Raw genomic sequence first — 12,594 nt, 5'->3', positions numbered from 1 at the left:
TCGGCGCCTTACCAGGGGAACCCGGCCAGAGAGAGGTACAGACGGTTCAGAAAGACGGGAAACGCCTTTCGTGGAGGAACGCGCAGGGATGAGGACGTCCCTGAGCGCGGGAAATGCCAAGGAGCCCGTCTTCCCTTTACGAGTACAATAGCGGCTCCCCCCATGCCACCGCGCGAAATTAACAATGGGTTAGATAAGCAATCAAACCAGGGATGCGAAAACGATATATAGCGTACGGAGATATGCGCGAGGATCTCTGGGACTGACAGGAAGATCATTCCGCTCTTTCTCCGTGTCGGAAGGATCGGTAACGGCTGCAAAGGACTGGTTATGATAGGGACAGAGAACTCTCAATTCTCCCACCGCCAATATAACTGCAGCTCAAAGAGGCAATTACCATTGATGACGAACACGAGGAATGGCGATCGGCTCTGGGCAGCGGCATGTAAGCTCTTCGCATCGAGTATTTGGCCCTCACACATCAACCACCCCGCAGGTCAGTACGTAGCTATGTTTGAATGACGACCTCCTTCTGCATGGTGCATCGACCTCCAAGCGTCGCCGGCGTTCGCTGGCTACATGGCTCGAGCGGTCCGAAAAGCGCCTCTCTTTCAAGAGCCAAGAGAGAATCGAAACGCAATTTTCCTGCCATGGACCCTTCGAGGTCATCTCGGCTAAGAAGCGACATCAACGCCTTTTGTACTTTTAGTGCCCGCTGCGGAGAACTGTAGCCAAGACAATATGGAAGCAGAAGACGAAAGAAATTACACAAGGAGCCATGGTCAGCTCCATTCGACCCATAAACGTACCAGTAGGTAACTTTGATTGCACACGATAATTAGAGGCCTATTCGCAGGAGTAAAATTGTGAAGAGAAGCCCGCGCCTCGGCAGCTAATTTCCCATTCACTTCAGGGATGTGGCCTGGTTTTAGTTTTTGTCAAAGCATATTGTTACTTAATTAGGTAACCCCACGATAAACTGAAGACGAGGTGATCTCAGATTGTCAAGCCTCTCGGCGTGATCGGCCCCGACTTCCCAAATCAGAACCATACAATTCGCCAGTATCCTTTCCATTTGCGTTTGCTGTGGTGATGCTATTGGTACAGTACTGTAATTGCTCTCATACTACGTATAGCCTGATTTACCACGGTGCCGCGGCATGCTTATGCGGCGCAAAATGTACTCGGAGAAACTAGGTTTCCGGCTTTCGGCCTCATGTCTGACGAATTCGGAGCCAGCTCGACGCGAGGGAGAGGAATGCTGGCCAACGGGCGCACACCTGCACTATACGGTAAGCTTCGAGAAAAGCTTGAGTTTGGTACGGTGGGCCACGCCTTCTTCGCGCCGAAAGATCTACTTACGCTTAATTCCGCATGACAAAGCTACCGAGGCGGACAGTAAGAAATGGGATGCGAGGTCGGCTTGTTCGGCGCGAGATATGTTTACGTTTACGCCATATGAGTGGCTGTCGACAGATCTACTTCCATATCTCTCACCACCCGGACCGGACGGAGGGTGAGCGAGGGAAGATCATGACGAGATGGACACTGCGGGAAGAGGTGATGACGATGATGGCTTCGACAGGTCGCATTTGCTATAATGGGTGGCAGGAAGGTCGTGAACGAGCCATTAAGCAGGGGGGGGGCTCTTTCTCTAGTATGCCAATATTGTACAGAGCAGCTATGGGGGAACAGATTTGACAGAAGCTGAGAGCCGCCCGTGTAGTGGTTGGTACGGGAAGGAGTGTGAGTACTGGGGAAGGAGAGAGTGACTGCTGACTACTGCTGCACGCAATTGACAAACCAGCGTTCCGGTGTGTCCGGGAGAAGACCGCGTGCACTCCATGCGATCCTATTGGACAATGGGGCGCGCCAGTTGAATTTTGAAGAGGCAAACCCAGGGCGGCCAACCACAAACCCCCCGAAGCCGCTCGGTCATCATCTCCGGACCTCGGTCATTACACGGCTGACATCCCTGCTTAGTCTGATCATCGGACCAATCGTTGCGTCTTTTTCTATCAGGGGCACCCCCCTGTACAGCGCCGGTCCATCCGGTTAATTGAAAGGAAGGAGAGTGGGATGAAATGGACGAACCATGAGACACAGACGGAAGGGGACACATCTTTAGGGAAGTTTTTAATGACTCGGGAGATGTACCGTACATGTACCTACTCCACGCCTTTACCCAATCCTTGGCTCAGCATACAGCGGTACTTTTGCGCTACATAAAGGTCTCCCGGCTAACTCCACACAAAAACGCCTCAGAATAACCCTCCAGCTGGGGTAACTTCCAAGTACCAGCTGTCCTCGTCGCTAGCGCATACTCAGGGTAGCGTACCCGTACCTTCTGGAGTGCGTACCTGGTCTATGCTACAGCGAGACAAAAAAGACAGTTTTTAGCCCCTGTCCCACAGATATGGCCGACGGCCACTAAGCTCGACCTCGACGCAGCGATGCGCTAGGCCGACGACACTACTAATCGTTCGCTCGGTCGCTCGCTTTTGATTGTCCTGACTTTCTGACTACGCCAGTACTTGATTCACGTCCTGGATTACCTGATGATTGCGGTCTCCACAAATTTTTCCTCTAGTTTGTTGGTCCAAGGGCCGATCGATCCCTCTTCTTGCCGGAGAACGACAACCGCTCGTTACAATACAAAAGTCTCTTCATGTCGCGCGAGTAAAATGCTCTCAAGCGCTTGTCCAATCTGGGATCAGACAGGAGTGCACAGAAGATGAATGAGCAGTGTTGTAGCTTTGTACTCCCACTACCTTATGTACAGTACTTCCGTACAGTAGCAAGTACCTCTGTAGAATGCAAATTGAAGAGTGTTGTTGTCAGGCGTTGCCATCGCAAAGCAACCCGATCCGCCCGTATCCGAAGCGATAAAATGCCTGCAAAAGGCTATTGTCAATGCTAAACATGTCGAAGAAAAAGTATGCGGCAAGTAGTATATTCGGTTGGGTAAGTACACCAAGGAGCCAAGCTACGAGTGATTCCGTTGCCGCGTTTGTGCCTCGTTTTTTTTTTTTTACCGCGTGGTTTCATGGGTACTCTTTCGCTATTCACACACCGAAACGTCAAACTCTCACAAAGCGCAATTTTGGACAAAGGATGAGGAGAATTCATTCAATTTACAGCTCAATCTAGATTTTCATTGGTGGGAACAGGAATTAGGGGACCAAAATAGGCATTGATCGGGGAGTTTTCGGGGGCAGGCAGGCTGGAGCAGTGTTGGAACAACGTTCAACAGAGTCCCCCCGTTTCCACCCCCAATAGGTGAGGCTTTTCCCATGGCTGCTTGGGGCCCTTCCTCCCCCCATCGGACGCAATTCGCATCGCGCGGCATCAACAGACCGAGATGGGCCCTAGCCTTTTTGACGTCAACCTGCAGCCCGAAAATACCGCGTTTGAGCTGTTTGAGCTTTACCCGTCTGAGACCTTCCTTCTCCTTCTCTTTGCACACCAACGCCAACGCCAACGCCAAAACCGAACTCTGAACCCCCCACCCCTACCCGCTCAAGCCGATGTCTCTCCAATACTAAAGCCCAGCTTGTCCCCCGTCTTGCAAAGCTTTTTCTCTTCTTATTCTCATCCAACCTTCCGTTGCATCAGGTTCGATAGAGCTCCTCTCTGACTCCCTTTTCGTGTTCGTCTCCCGCTCCTCTTCCGTCCCTCCCACGGGAACATAGGTCACAATGGCCTTTGGGCATCACGACGTTGAGAATGGCGACGCTGCCACCACTCGCACCCGCAGCCGTCAGAATTCTCAAGTGAACTACGACCAGCTCGATGAATACGCTGCTCTGCAGAAATACATTACGACCTACCGTGATCCCAAGGCGGCGGCCGCTGCGGAGGAGGGTGGCGATGCCGCCGCGAAGAAGAAGCCCTTCTGGGCTTTCTGGAGAAAGGATGACGGCTTTGGCGGTTCGGACTCGGGCTTCGTCCCTAATGAGTGGCTCGAGGCCGATATCCGCCAGGGTATCCACTCTTCGGATGTCGAATCGCGTCGGAAGCGTTTCGGATGGAATGAAATCTCCTCTGACAAGGAGAACATGTTTTTGAAGTTTCTCGGTTTCTTCACTGGTCCCATTCTCTATGGTGAGTTTTTGCTCCAGCTATTTGTGCCCTTGATATGCGGGGAAATCACGCTAACATTGGTAATCAGTCATGGAAATCGCTGTCTTGTTGGCCGCTGGTCTGCGAGACTGGATTGACTTGGGTGTCATCATCGGTATCTTGATGCTTAACGCCATTGTCGGTTGGTACCAGGAGAAGCAGGCTGCCGACGTCGTCGCCAGCTTGAAGGGTGATATTGCTATGAAGGCTATTGTTATCCGTGACGGTCAAGAGCAGGAGATCAAGGCCCGTGAGATCGTTCCCGGTGACATTGTAAGTCTCGGACAATCTGACGGTCACACATGCCATTGTCATTTCTCAGACTAACATGATTGCTTCCAGCTCGTCGTCGAGGAAGGTACTACTGTTCCCGCTGACTGCCGTCTCATTTGCGACTACGAAAAGCCCGAGGAGTTTGCTATCTACAAGGAGCTCCTTGCCGAAGACAAGTTCGCCGATGGTGGTGACCCAGATGACGAGAAGGACGACGAAGAGGAGAACCCCATTCACAGCGGTCCCTCGATCATCGCCACTGACCAGTCCGCCATCACTGGAGAGTCTCTTGCCGTCGACAAGTACATGGGCGAGATTTGCTACTACACTACCGGTTGCAAGCGTGGCAAGGCTTATGCTGTTGCCCTCACCTCTGCCAAGCACTCTTTCGTCGGTCGTACTGCCTCGCTCGTTCAGGGTGCCAAGGACTCTGGTCACTTCAAGGCCATCATGGACTCCATTGGTACTGCTCTGCTGGTTCTCGTCATTTTCTGGATCATGGCTGCCTGGATTGGTGGTTTCTTCCGTCACCTTAAGATTGCCACCCCTGAGCATTCTGAAAACTCCCTGCTCAAGTACGCCTTGATCTTGCTCATCATTGGTGTTCCCGTCGGTCTTCCCGTCGTTACCACCACTACTCTTGCTGTCGGTGCTGCCTACCTTGCCACCCAGCACGCCATTGTGCAGAAGCTCACTGCCATTGAGTCCCTCGCTGGTGTTGACGTTCTCTGCTCTGACAAGACCGGTACTCTTACTGCCAACCAGCTCTCCATCCGTGAGCCCTACGTTACCGAGGGTGAGGACGTCAACTGGATGATGGCTGTTGCCGCCCTGGCCTCTTCGCACAACATCAAGTCGCTTGACCCTATTGACAAGGTCACTATCTTGACTCTCAAGCGCTACCCCAAGGCCCGTGAGATCCTTCAGCAACCCTGGAAGACTGAGAAGTTCACTCCTTTCGACCCCGTCTCTAAGCGTATTACTGCCATCTGCACTCTCAACGGCGATACCTACACTTGCGCCAAGGGTGCTCCCAAGGCTGTCCTCAACCTGACTGACTGCTCTGCTGAGACTGAGGCTCTCTTCCGTGACAAGGCCACTGAGTTTGCCCGCCGTGGTTTCCGTTCGCTTGGTGTCGCTTACCAGAAGAACAACGAGGGATGGATCCTTCTTGGTATGCTTTCCATGTTCGACCCTCCTCGTGAGGATACCGCCCAGACCATTCTCGAGGCTCAGGCTCTTGGTGTCCCCGTCAAGATGCTTACTGGTGACGCTATCGCCATCGCCAAGGAGACTTGCAAGATGCTTGCCATGGGTACCAAGGTCTACAACTCTACTAAGCTCATCGCTGGCGGTCTTACCGGTACCACTCAGCACGACCTTGTTGAGCGTGCCGATGGTTTCGCTGAGGTTTTCCCCGAGCACAAGTACCAGGTCGTCGAGATGCTTCAGCAGCGTGGTCACTTGACTGCCATGACTGGTGACGGTGTTAACGACGCTCCCTCGCTCAAGAAGGCTGACTGCGGTATTGCTGTCGAGGGTGCCACCGAGGCTGCCCAGGCTGCTGCTGACATTGTCTTCCTCGCTCCCGGTCTCAGCACCATCGTCTTCGCCATCAAGACTGCCCGTCAGATCTTCCAGCGTATGAAGGCTTACATTCAGTACCGTATTGCCCTTTGCTTGCACTTGGAGATTTACCTTGTCACCTCGATGATTATTATCCGCGAGACCATCCGTACCGACCTAATTGTCTTCATTGCCTTGTTCGCTGACTTGGCCACCGTCGCCGTCGCTTACGACAATGCCCACTCTGACCCGCGTCCCGTCGAGTGGCAGTTGCCCAAGATTTGGATCATCTCCACCATTCTTGGTGCTCTTCTCGCTCTCGGTACCTGGGTTATCCGTGGTACCCTGTTCCTTCCCAACGGTGGTATCGTCCAGAACTTTGGTTCCGTCCAGGAAATCCTTTTCCTCGAGGTTGCCCTGACTGAGAACTGGCTCATCTTCGTTACCCGTGGCGGCAAGACCCTCCCCTCGTGGCAACTCGTTGGTGCTATCCTTGGTGTCGATGCCCTTGCCACCATCTTCTGTCTCTTCGGTTGGTTGTCCGGCGACCCAATCCACACCAACCCCCCGACTCCCTTCCACCAGCGCCAGGACGGCTGGGTTGACATTGTCACTGTTGTCGTTATCTGGGCCTACTCGATTGGTGTCACCATCATCGTCGCCATTGTGTACTACTTGCTCAACCGTATTCCCGCTCTCGACAACCTCGGCCGCAAGAACCGCAGCGTCAAGGACACTGCTCTCGAGAACATGATTGGTCGTCTCTCTAAGCTTGCTGTCGAGCATGAGGTCGGCGAGCACGGCCGGGGCCGGTACACTCTGGTCACCAAGTCCGAGGAGGAGGCGGAAGAGGAGTAAATGTAACCCGAACCCTTGATTAGATTAATACCTTTTTTCATCATTCTTATTCGGGTTTATATTTACTTTCTTTCGATTTTCTTTTAAATATCCTTTTTGCTCTCTTTTTTTTAGCATACACCTTTCCATACGTGTACCTACCTCTACCTAGACCTACATAATTAATAGAGAACCTCGATACCATCAACTTTATGATCCCCTCGCATGTTTTGGACTGATTTATATTGTGTCAATGTCATTGATTTTAAAATCTTTTCTACGTTGAATATCCACAGGATCTCTAATAGCAAAAAATATCTTAAAAAAGTATTTTGTAGTATAATTCGCTTTATACTCTTAGAAGTATTATCTCCTTTCGTGATCCTGGTCGTCAATGCCTCTTTCATACCCATAATATGAATCCCCATACAGGCTCCGGCACGAAATGGATGAGGTGGTCACGTGGCTGGATTCCTAGTCTGTAGGCAACTCAACATGAGTAGAATACCAGGTGGAATAATGGTGTAAGGGGGGAATAAATTGAGGAACTGAATCAAGTTGATGATTTGATAGCTTTGCGCTTCTTGAAACATAGGAATATGTGGTTCTGGATGACTTGGTTATTTGGTCATTAATTGTACAGGCTATTTTTCAGAGAACTCAACCCAGACATAGAATCAAATATGAAGAAAGGAACTCCAGAGTTCGACGATAATTGAAACGCCCATGTACTCCGTATGCTCAATGCGGGAGAGTTAAAAGAGAGGGGAAAAATCGGAGCAGTATAGGGGCATATGGATGAAAATGAAAAAAAAAAAAAATAAGATAAGACAAATTAAAATGAAAACTTGAAAAAAAGGAAAGGAAAAGAAAAGAGATAGAAAAAAAGAAATTGTGTTGCATCAGTCGGGAATCGAACCCGAGTCTCATGCTTGGAAGGCAAGAATGATAACCACTACACTACTGATGCTGCTGATTAATAGATTGGTCGTAATCGATACCTATATACCTCTCAAATTTACACCACTGTCATAACCCGTTTTCGCTCACTGCAGTTGGTCAGAAGGAATTCTGAAAGAGTAGGCGTCCTATTGTTTGGCGTAAGCATGAGTGAAACGTTTATTTATAATCTTTCTAATTACCAGGCTCTTCTTTTTTATATTTATTATGTATCTTCATATAATTATTTAGAGACGGGAACATAATGCATTATTCAATATGGGCGTAATAATGTAAGTCACTCGAAAAATAATCGCAGCAGCCCAAGAATTTCATTCCAGTTTTTAATGATTGATTCTGCAACACACAGCATTTTTGTCTAAATACCTGGATTGTAACATATGTTTTAGTAGTCTCGGATGAAATTTATTATGTGAATACTCAAATTATGATTGCTTCGCTGTTGGCAGCGTACCCTGTAACATTAATTGGACTCGAGATTTAATCCGTAGTGCGCTCAATCCCCGACAAGGCCCCGATGTGGTTAGTTTTTCCGCCATCCTTCCGCGACCTCCGCTGTTGCTGCTCGTTCGCTACCACCTACACCGAGATTCAGGTTCCAGAACAGGCAGCATAAACACTGTTTTTCCTGGATTTTTCTTGACCTTTACGTATTTTGCAAACCCTATCAGGCTTTTCTGCAATGCTTGTCTTATCCTGACGGAGGTTACCCCTCCCTTCCGCTAATTCGCCAGTTGGCGGGGTGGGTATGCGAAGGCGGTGTGCGAATTATTGGTTCTGCGGCAACCCAATGATTAGCTGGAGCTAACTGCGTGACACTCCCACTAACTTATCAGCTGGCTCATTAGTCTGCAATTGGGTCAAGATGTTGGCTGTATTTTCGGCATGGATTGATGAGTCGCCGACCCGCTGTTCTCTGTGTATCGTTGCTGACGTGCTTTTCTTTTACTTCCTTTTTTTTTATCCTCTGAGCGTTCTCGTTTTCCACCTTGTTTTTCGATTTTCTTTGCAATTTCGATCAACACTGGACGTCTCGAGCAAGTCGTGGTCTGCAGGAACTTCCTCGCCCTGAATTGCAAACGGGCTTTTCCCGTCGAAAGACGTATTGTGCGCCCTGATTCCGCGGACTTGGGACTGCATTGAGGCTTTATTCAGAGCTAACGTTACACTGTACATAAAATTAAAGTACTGTGCGCTGTGACTAGTCTTCTGATTGCAAGTCTGTGCCGAGTCTCCTGCAAATTTGTGGTGATATTATTCTCTCATGCCCAGTTAGTGCGCCGGGTTGACTGCAACGTTCTGAGCGCTCTATCATTTGGGCTTTCACGACTGTGATGATTTGAAGGGGTTTAAAGAGCGAAAATACCTTTATATAATCGGACCAGAGATTGTCATAGAGTTGCAGCGAAGCGCTGGCAATTACGAGAAAAAGCCTTGAGGAACGACCCTCAGATTTTCTCTGGACCATCGAATTGAATCGAGTCGAACGTTATATTTACGAAGTTGAAGTGTCTATTTGAGATATCATTATCTGGTTTACTCAGCATTCGAACGAATTGAAGACGGCATTAATCGGTCATTTGAGTCAGATCGTTGACAAACAAACACACGGCATATAGCTGGCGGCATACATCTGAATGGACCATCTCGGATATTAGCCTAGAAGATAAATTCGAAATTGCCTCAAGAGAATCCCACAATGGGCGCGAATATTAGAGCCGACAAGAAGAAAAGGGCGGCTGGAGTCGCCAAACCAAAGTCAAAAAAGTCACCTCCTCGTCTGCCAGTCCAGCAGTTGATCATCCTATGTAAGTATTGATAGTCTTGCCTCATGCAAAGGGCATGTTGGGCAGCTCCTTTAAACACATATTTTCAATGAACCATACTGACAAGACCAAGCAATATGCAGATTTGCGGAGCCGCGTAAGTCCCCTTTATCAACGGTTGGAAAATATCAGTTACGCCGCATATGGCATCGCCCGCATAAACAAATGATCACAACTAACAATTTCTCTCCTCGAGAACAGTTGCTATGACCTCTGTCTTTCCCTACCTGGTTCGTCACCTCGGTGCCCAATATATTTCCCCACAATTGATAGCGTCAACCATTCCATGCTAACTGCCACTGCAGCCTGAAATGATCCAATCCTTTAACGTCCCCAAAAACAAGATTGCCAAATGGGCAGGGATCACGTCCGCTGTCTTCTCTCTGTCTCAGTGTCTTACCGGCATTGCATGGGGCCGGGCATCGGACAGATTTGGTCGCAAGCGCATTATCATGCTTGGACTGTTTCTGACAATGATCAACGGTTTAATCTTCGGCTTTGCACAGTCCCTTCCGTGGGCCATTATTGCCCGAGCCTTTCAAGGTCTATCCAACGGAAACGTGGGAATTCTCAGAACGACAGTTGCAGAAATGGTTCCCGAAAGAGAACTACAGCCGCGCGCATTCAGTATCATGCCTCTCGTCTGGTCAATAGGAAGCATCTTCGGGCCGGCATTTGGCGGTGCTTTGGCTGATCCCGCCGCAAGACACCCTAAATTATTTGGAAACAGCAAGTTCTTCAAGAAATTCCCTTACGCATTGCCTAACATGGTAAATGCGTGCTTTTTCCTCGTAGGCTTGGTCGTGGGAATCTTGTTCCTTAGGGTAAGTTCCATCATTTCCCATTCCACCTCACTTAGTGCCCATTGTGCGCACACACAAGCGCTCTTTTAAATTGACCGCTTCTCTTACTCTAGGAAACACTGGAAACAAGAAAACATCAACGCGATTATGGCCTCGTGTTGGGCCAAGCTCTCCTCCGGCCGTTCCGACGTGATCAGCGCCTGAAACACCGCCAGCATGGTAAAGGCGATGATAACGAGGACGATGATGAACGGGCAATCCTTATCCCCTCGCAAAATGAGGATGATCCACGAGCGAAGCAGGCGGCTACCAGACCCCTGACGCCTCAGAAACCGCCGGGATACGGAGAGGTCTTTTCACCTCAGTCGAATATCAACCTCGCCGCATATAGTATGCTTGCATTGCACTCTGTCGCATTCGATCAGTTACTCCCCATCTTCATGCATCATCCTGCTGCAGAGTTCAACGAGGATGTGCAACTTCCCTTCAAGTTCTCTGGTGGTTTTGGAATTAGTGAGTTAATTCCCCATACTTTTCTTTCTTCTTGAAAGCATCTTCATCTTTCATGTTCGAGTCGTCACCAGATTGTTCTTACAACAACTCCTAACAATATCTCTTCATTCCAGACTCCGAACGCATTGGTGTTCTCTTCACCATCTACGGCCTGTTTGGAATGGTCACCCAATTCACCATTTTCCCTCCCGTGGCCCGCCGCCTGGGAATCCTCAAATGCTTCAAAATCTGCGCCTTTGTGTATCCTTTTATCTACCTCGTCGTGCCGTTCACTGCACTCCTTCCCACCGCCGCCGCAAAACAAGGCGTCATAATTCCCATCATGCTCATCAAATGTCTCTGCGGCATGTTCGCGTTCCCTTGCTCCACCATTATGCTCACCAACTCGGCCACCAGCCTGCGCATCCTCGGCACCCTCAATGGCGTCGCCACCAGTGTCTCTGCCGTAGGCCGAGCCGTTGGACCCGCAATTGGAGGAAGCACATTCACCCTTGGTGTCGAGTGGGGCTACGTCATCTTGCCGTGGTGGGTGCTCGCCTTTTTGAGCATTCTTGCTGCCGTTCCCGTCTTGTACTTGCAGGAGATGAAGGGCTTTGCCAAGGACGACGACGACGACGACGACGACGACGACGAGGATGACGCCAGCGAAACAGACACTGGACTTTTGGAAGAAGAAGCAGAAGACGACGTCACTGCTCAAAGCACACAGCCTGGTGCGTCTTTGAATCAGAATGATGCTAAGCCCGACACCTACAATTCGACATGGACACCTTCTTCACCATCTACAACAAAGAAGACGAAGACGAAGAAGAATGATCGGCAAGGAAGAAAGAACCGTCGTGATCGAGACAATGCCATCCTAGATGGCGAAGAAGACCTCTCTTCCTCTTCATCTTCATCCTTATCGTCGTCTTCGTCCTCCTCATCTGATAACGAATCCCGCGAAAATGCACCTCTTCTTGGAGCAAAAAGACCCTTGAACAAGAAAAAATCTGGTCATAATCATCGCCATCACCGCGTCTCTAGCCCAATTGGACTGCGTGATGCCCTTGGACCGCACGGCTCGCGCCGGCTGAGCGATAACCTCGGCCCAACGAATAATGGATACGGCGCTGGCGGGACCTCGTGGCATTAGATAATTTTCCTCTTAATATAACCTTCCTTGATATGAGCGTAAATTCTTCTATCCAATTATACATTTATGTACATACTCCGTATTTTGGACCTGCCGCTTGAAAAAACCCACTATATTAATGTAATCTATCGACCGCCTTCACGTATGCCCCGGTGAGGCTATTAGCCATAACCTTCAGATTAGACCTATCTCAATCCCCTCAACAAAACCACAATAGCTCTCAAAGAAAAAAAAAAAAAGGGAGGGGGAAGAGAAAAGAATAAAAACAAAACCAATTCAAAAATAAAGGAAGCAAACTGAAAATACCTACTAAAAAGTAAAAAAAGAAACTCTCCCTCGGGGAATCGAACCCCGGTCTCCCGCGCTTGCGATTACCTAGTGAGGTAATTGACAAGCGGAAATCATAGCCACTAGACCAAGGAAGATGAATGCGAAGTGTTTGAATCACGTCGCCTTGGGCCAACTGAGCTAACTAGGCTTGTTGTTACTTCCACTATGTTTAATGTACATTATATAGTGCAAGGTTCCGAAGAGCTATCAGAGTGCATGGCCTTCTCGC

The 12,594-nt window shown here is 49.5% G+C and overlaps 3 protein-coding genes and 2 non-coding genes across 5 annotated transcripts; 3 read left to right on the top strand and 2 right to left on the bottom strand.

Moving 5' to 3' along the window:
* The first annotated feature begins 915 nt into the window (after positions 1-915).
* On the top strand, positions 916-1,777 carry L228DRAFT_96573 (hypothetical protein). Its single transcript, XM_018337021.1, has 2 exons — positions 916-1,319; positions 1,384-1,777. The coding sequence occupies exons 1-2, from the start codon at positions 1,161-1,163 to the stop codon at positions 1,699-1,701; spliced, it is 477 nt and encodes a 158-aa protein (XP_018189991.1). The 5' UTR covers positions 916-1,160; the 3' UTR covers positions 1,702-1,777.
* Positions 1,778-3,698: 1,921 nt separating this feature from the next.
* On the top strand, positions 3,699-6,819 carry L228DRAFT_237365 (plasma-membrane proton-e; the record flags this gene model as incomplete). Its single annotated transcript, XM_018330926.1, has 3 exons — positions 3,699-4,104; positions 4,172-4,395; positions 4,465-6,819. 3 exons carry the CDS (start codon positions 3,699-3,701, stop codon positions 6,817-6,819), a joined length of 2,985 nt encoding a protein of 994 aa, XP_018189990.1.
* Positions 6,820-7,696: 877 nt separating this feature from the next.
* Positions 7,697-7,768, bottom strand: L228DRAFT_t45. Its single transcript has one exon. It is a non-coding gene; the product is annotated as a tRNA-Gly (tRNA).
* Positions 7,769-9,457: 1,689 nt separating this feature from the next.
* On the top strand, positions 9,458-12,035 carry L228DRAFT_237364 (MFS general substrate transporter; the record flags this gene model as incomplete). The annotated part of the gene is made up of 6 exons (XM_018330925.1): positions 9,458-9,566; positions 9,658-9,681; positions 9,786-9,814; positions 9,890-10,408; positions 10,501-10,900; positions 11,014-12,035. The coding sequence occupies 6 exons, from the start codon at positions 9,458-9,460 to the stop codon at positions 12,033-12,035; spliced, it is 2,103 nt and encodes a 700-aa protein (XP_018189989.1).
* Positions 12,036-12,364: 329 nt separating this feature from the next.
* Positions 12,365-12,460, bottom strand: L228DRAFT_t44. Its single transcript has one exon. It is a non-coding gene; the product is annotated as a tRNA-Asp (tRNA).
* Positions 12,461-12,594: the final 134 nt, after the last annotated feature.

This window comes from Xylona heveae (assembly GCF_001619985.1).
Source record: "Xylona heveae TC161 unplaced genomic scaffold L228scaffold_3, whole genome shotgun sequence".
Taxonomy (NCBI): Eukaryota; Fungi; Ascomycota; class Xylonomycetes; order Xylonales; family Xylonaceae; genus Xylona; species Xylona heveae.
This window is presented reverse-complemented; position numbering and strand designations above follow the sequence as displayed.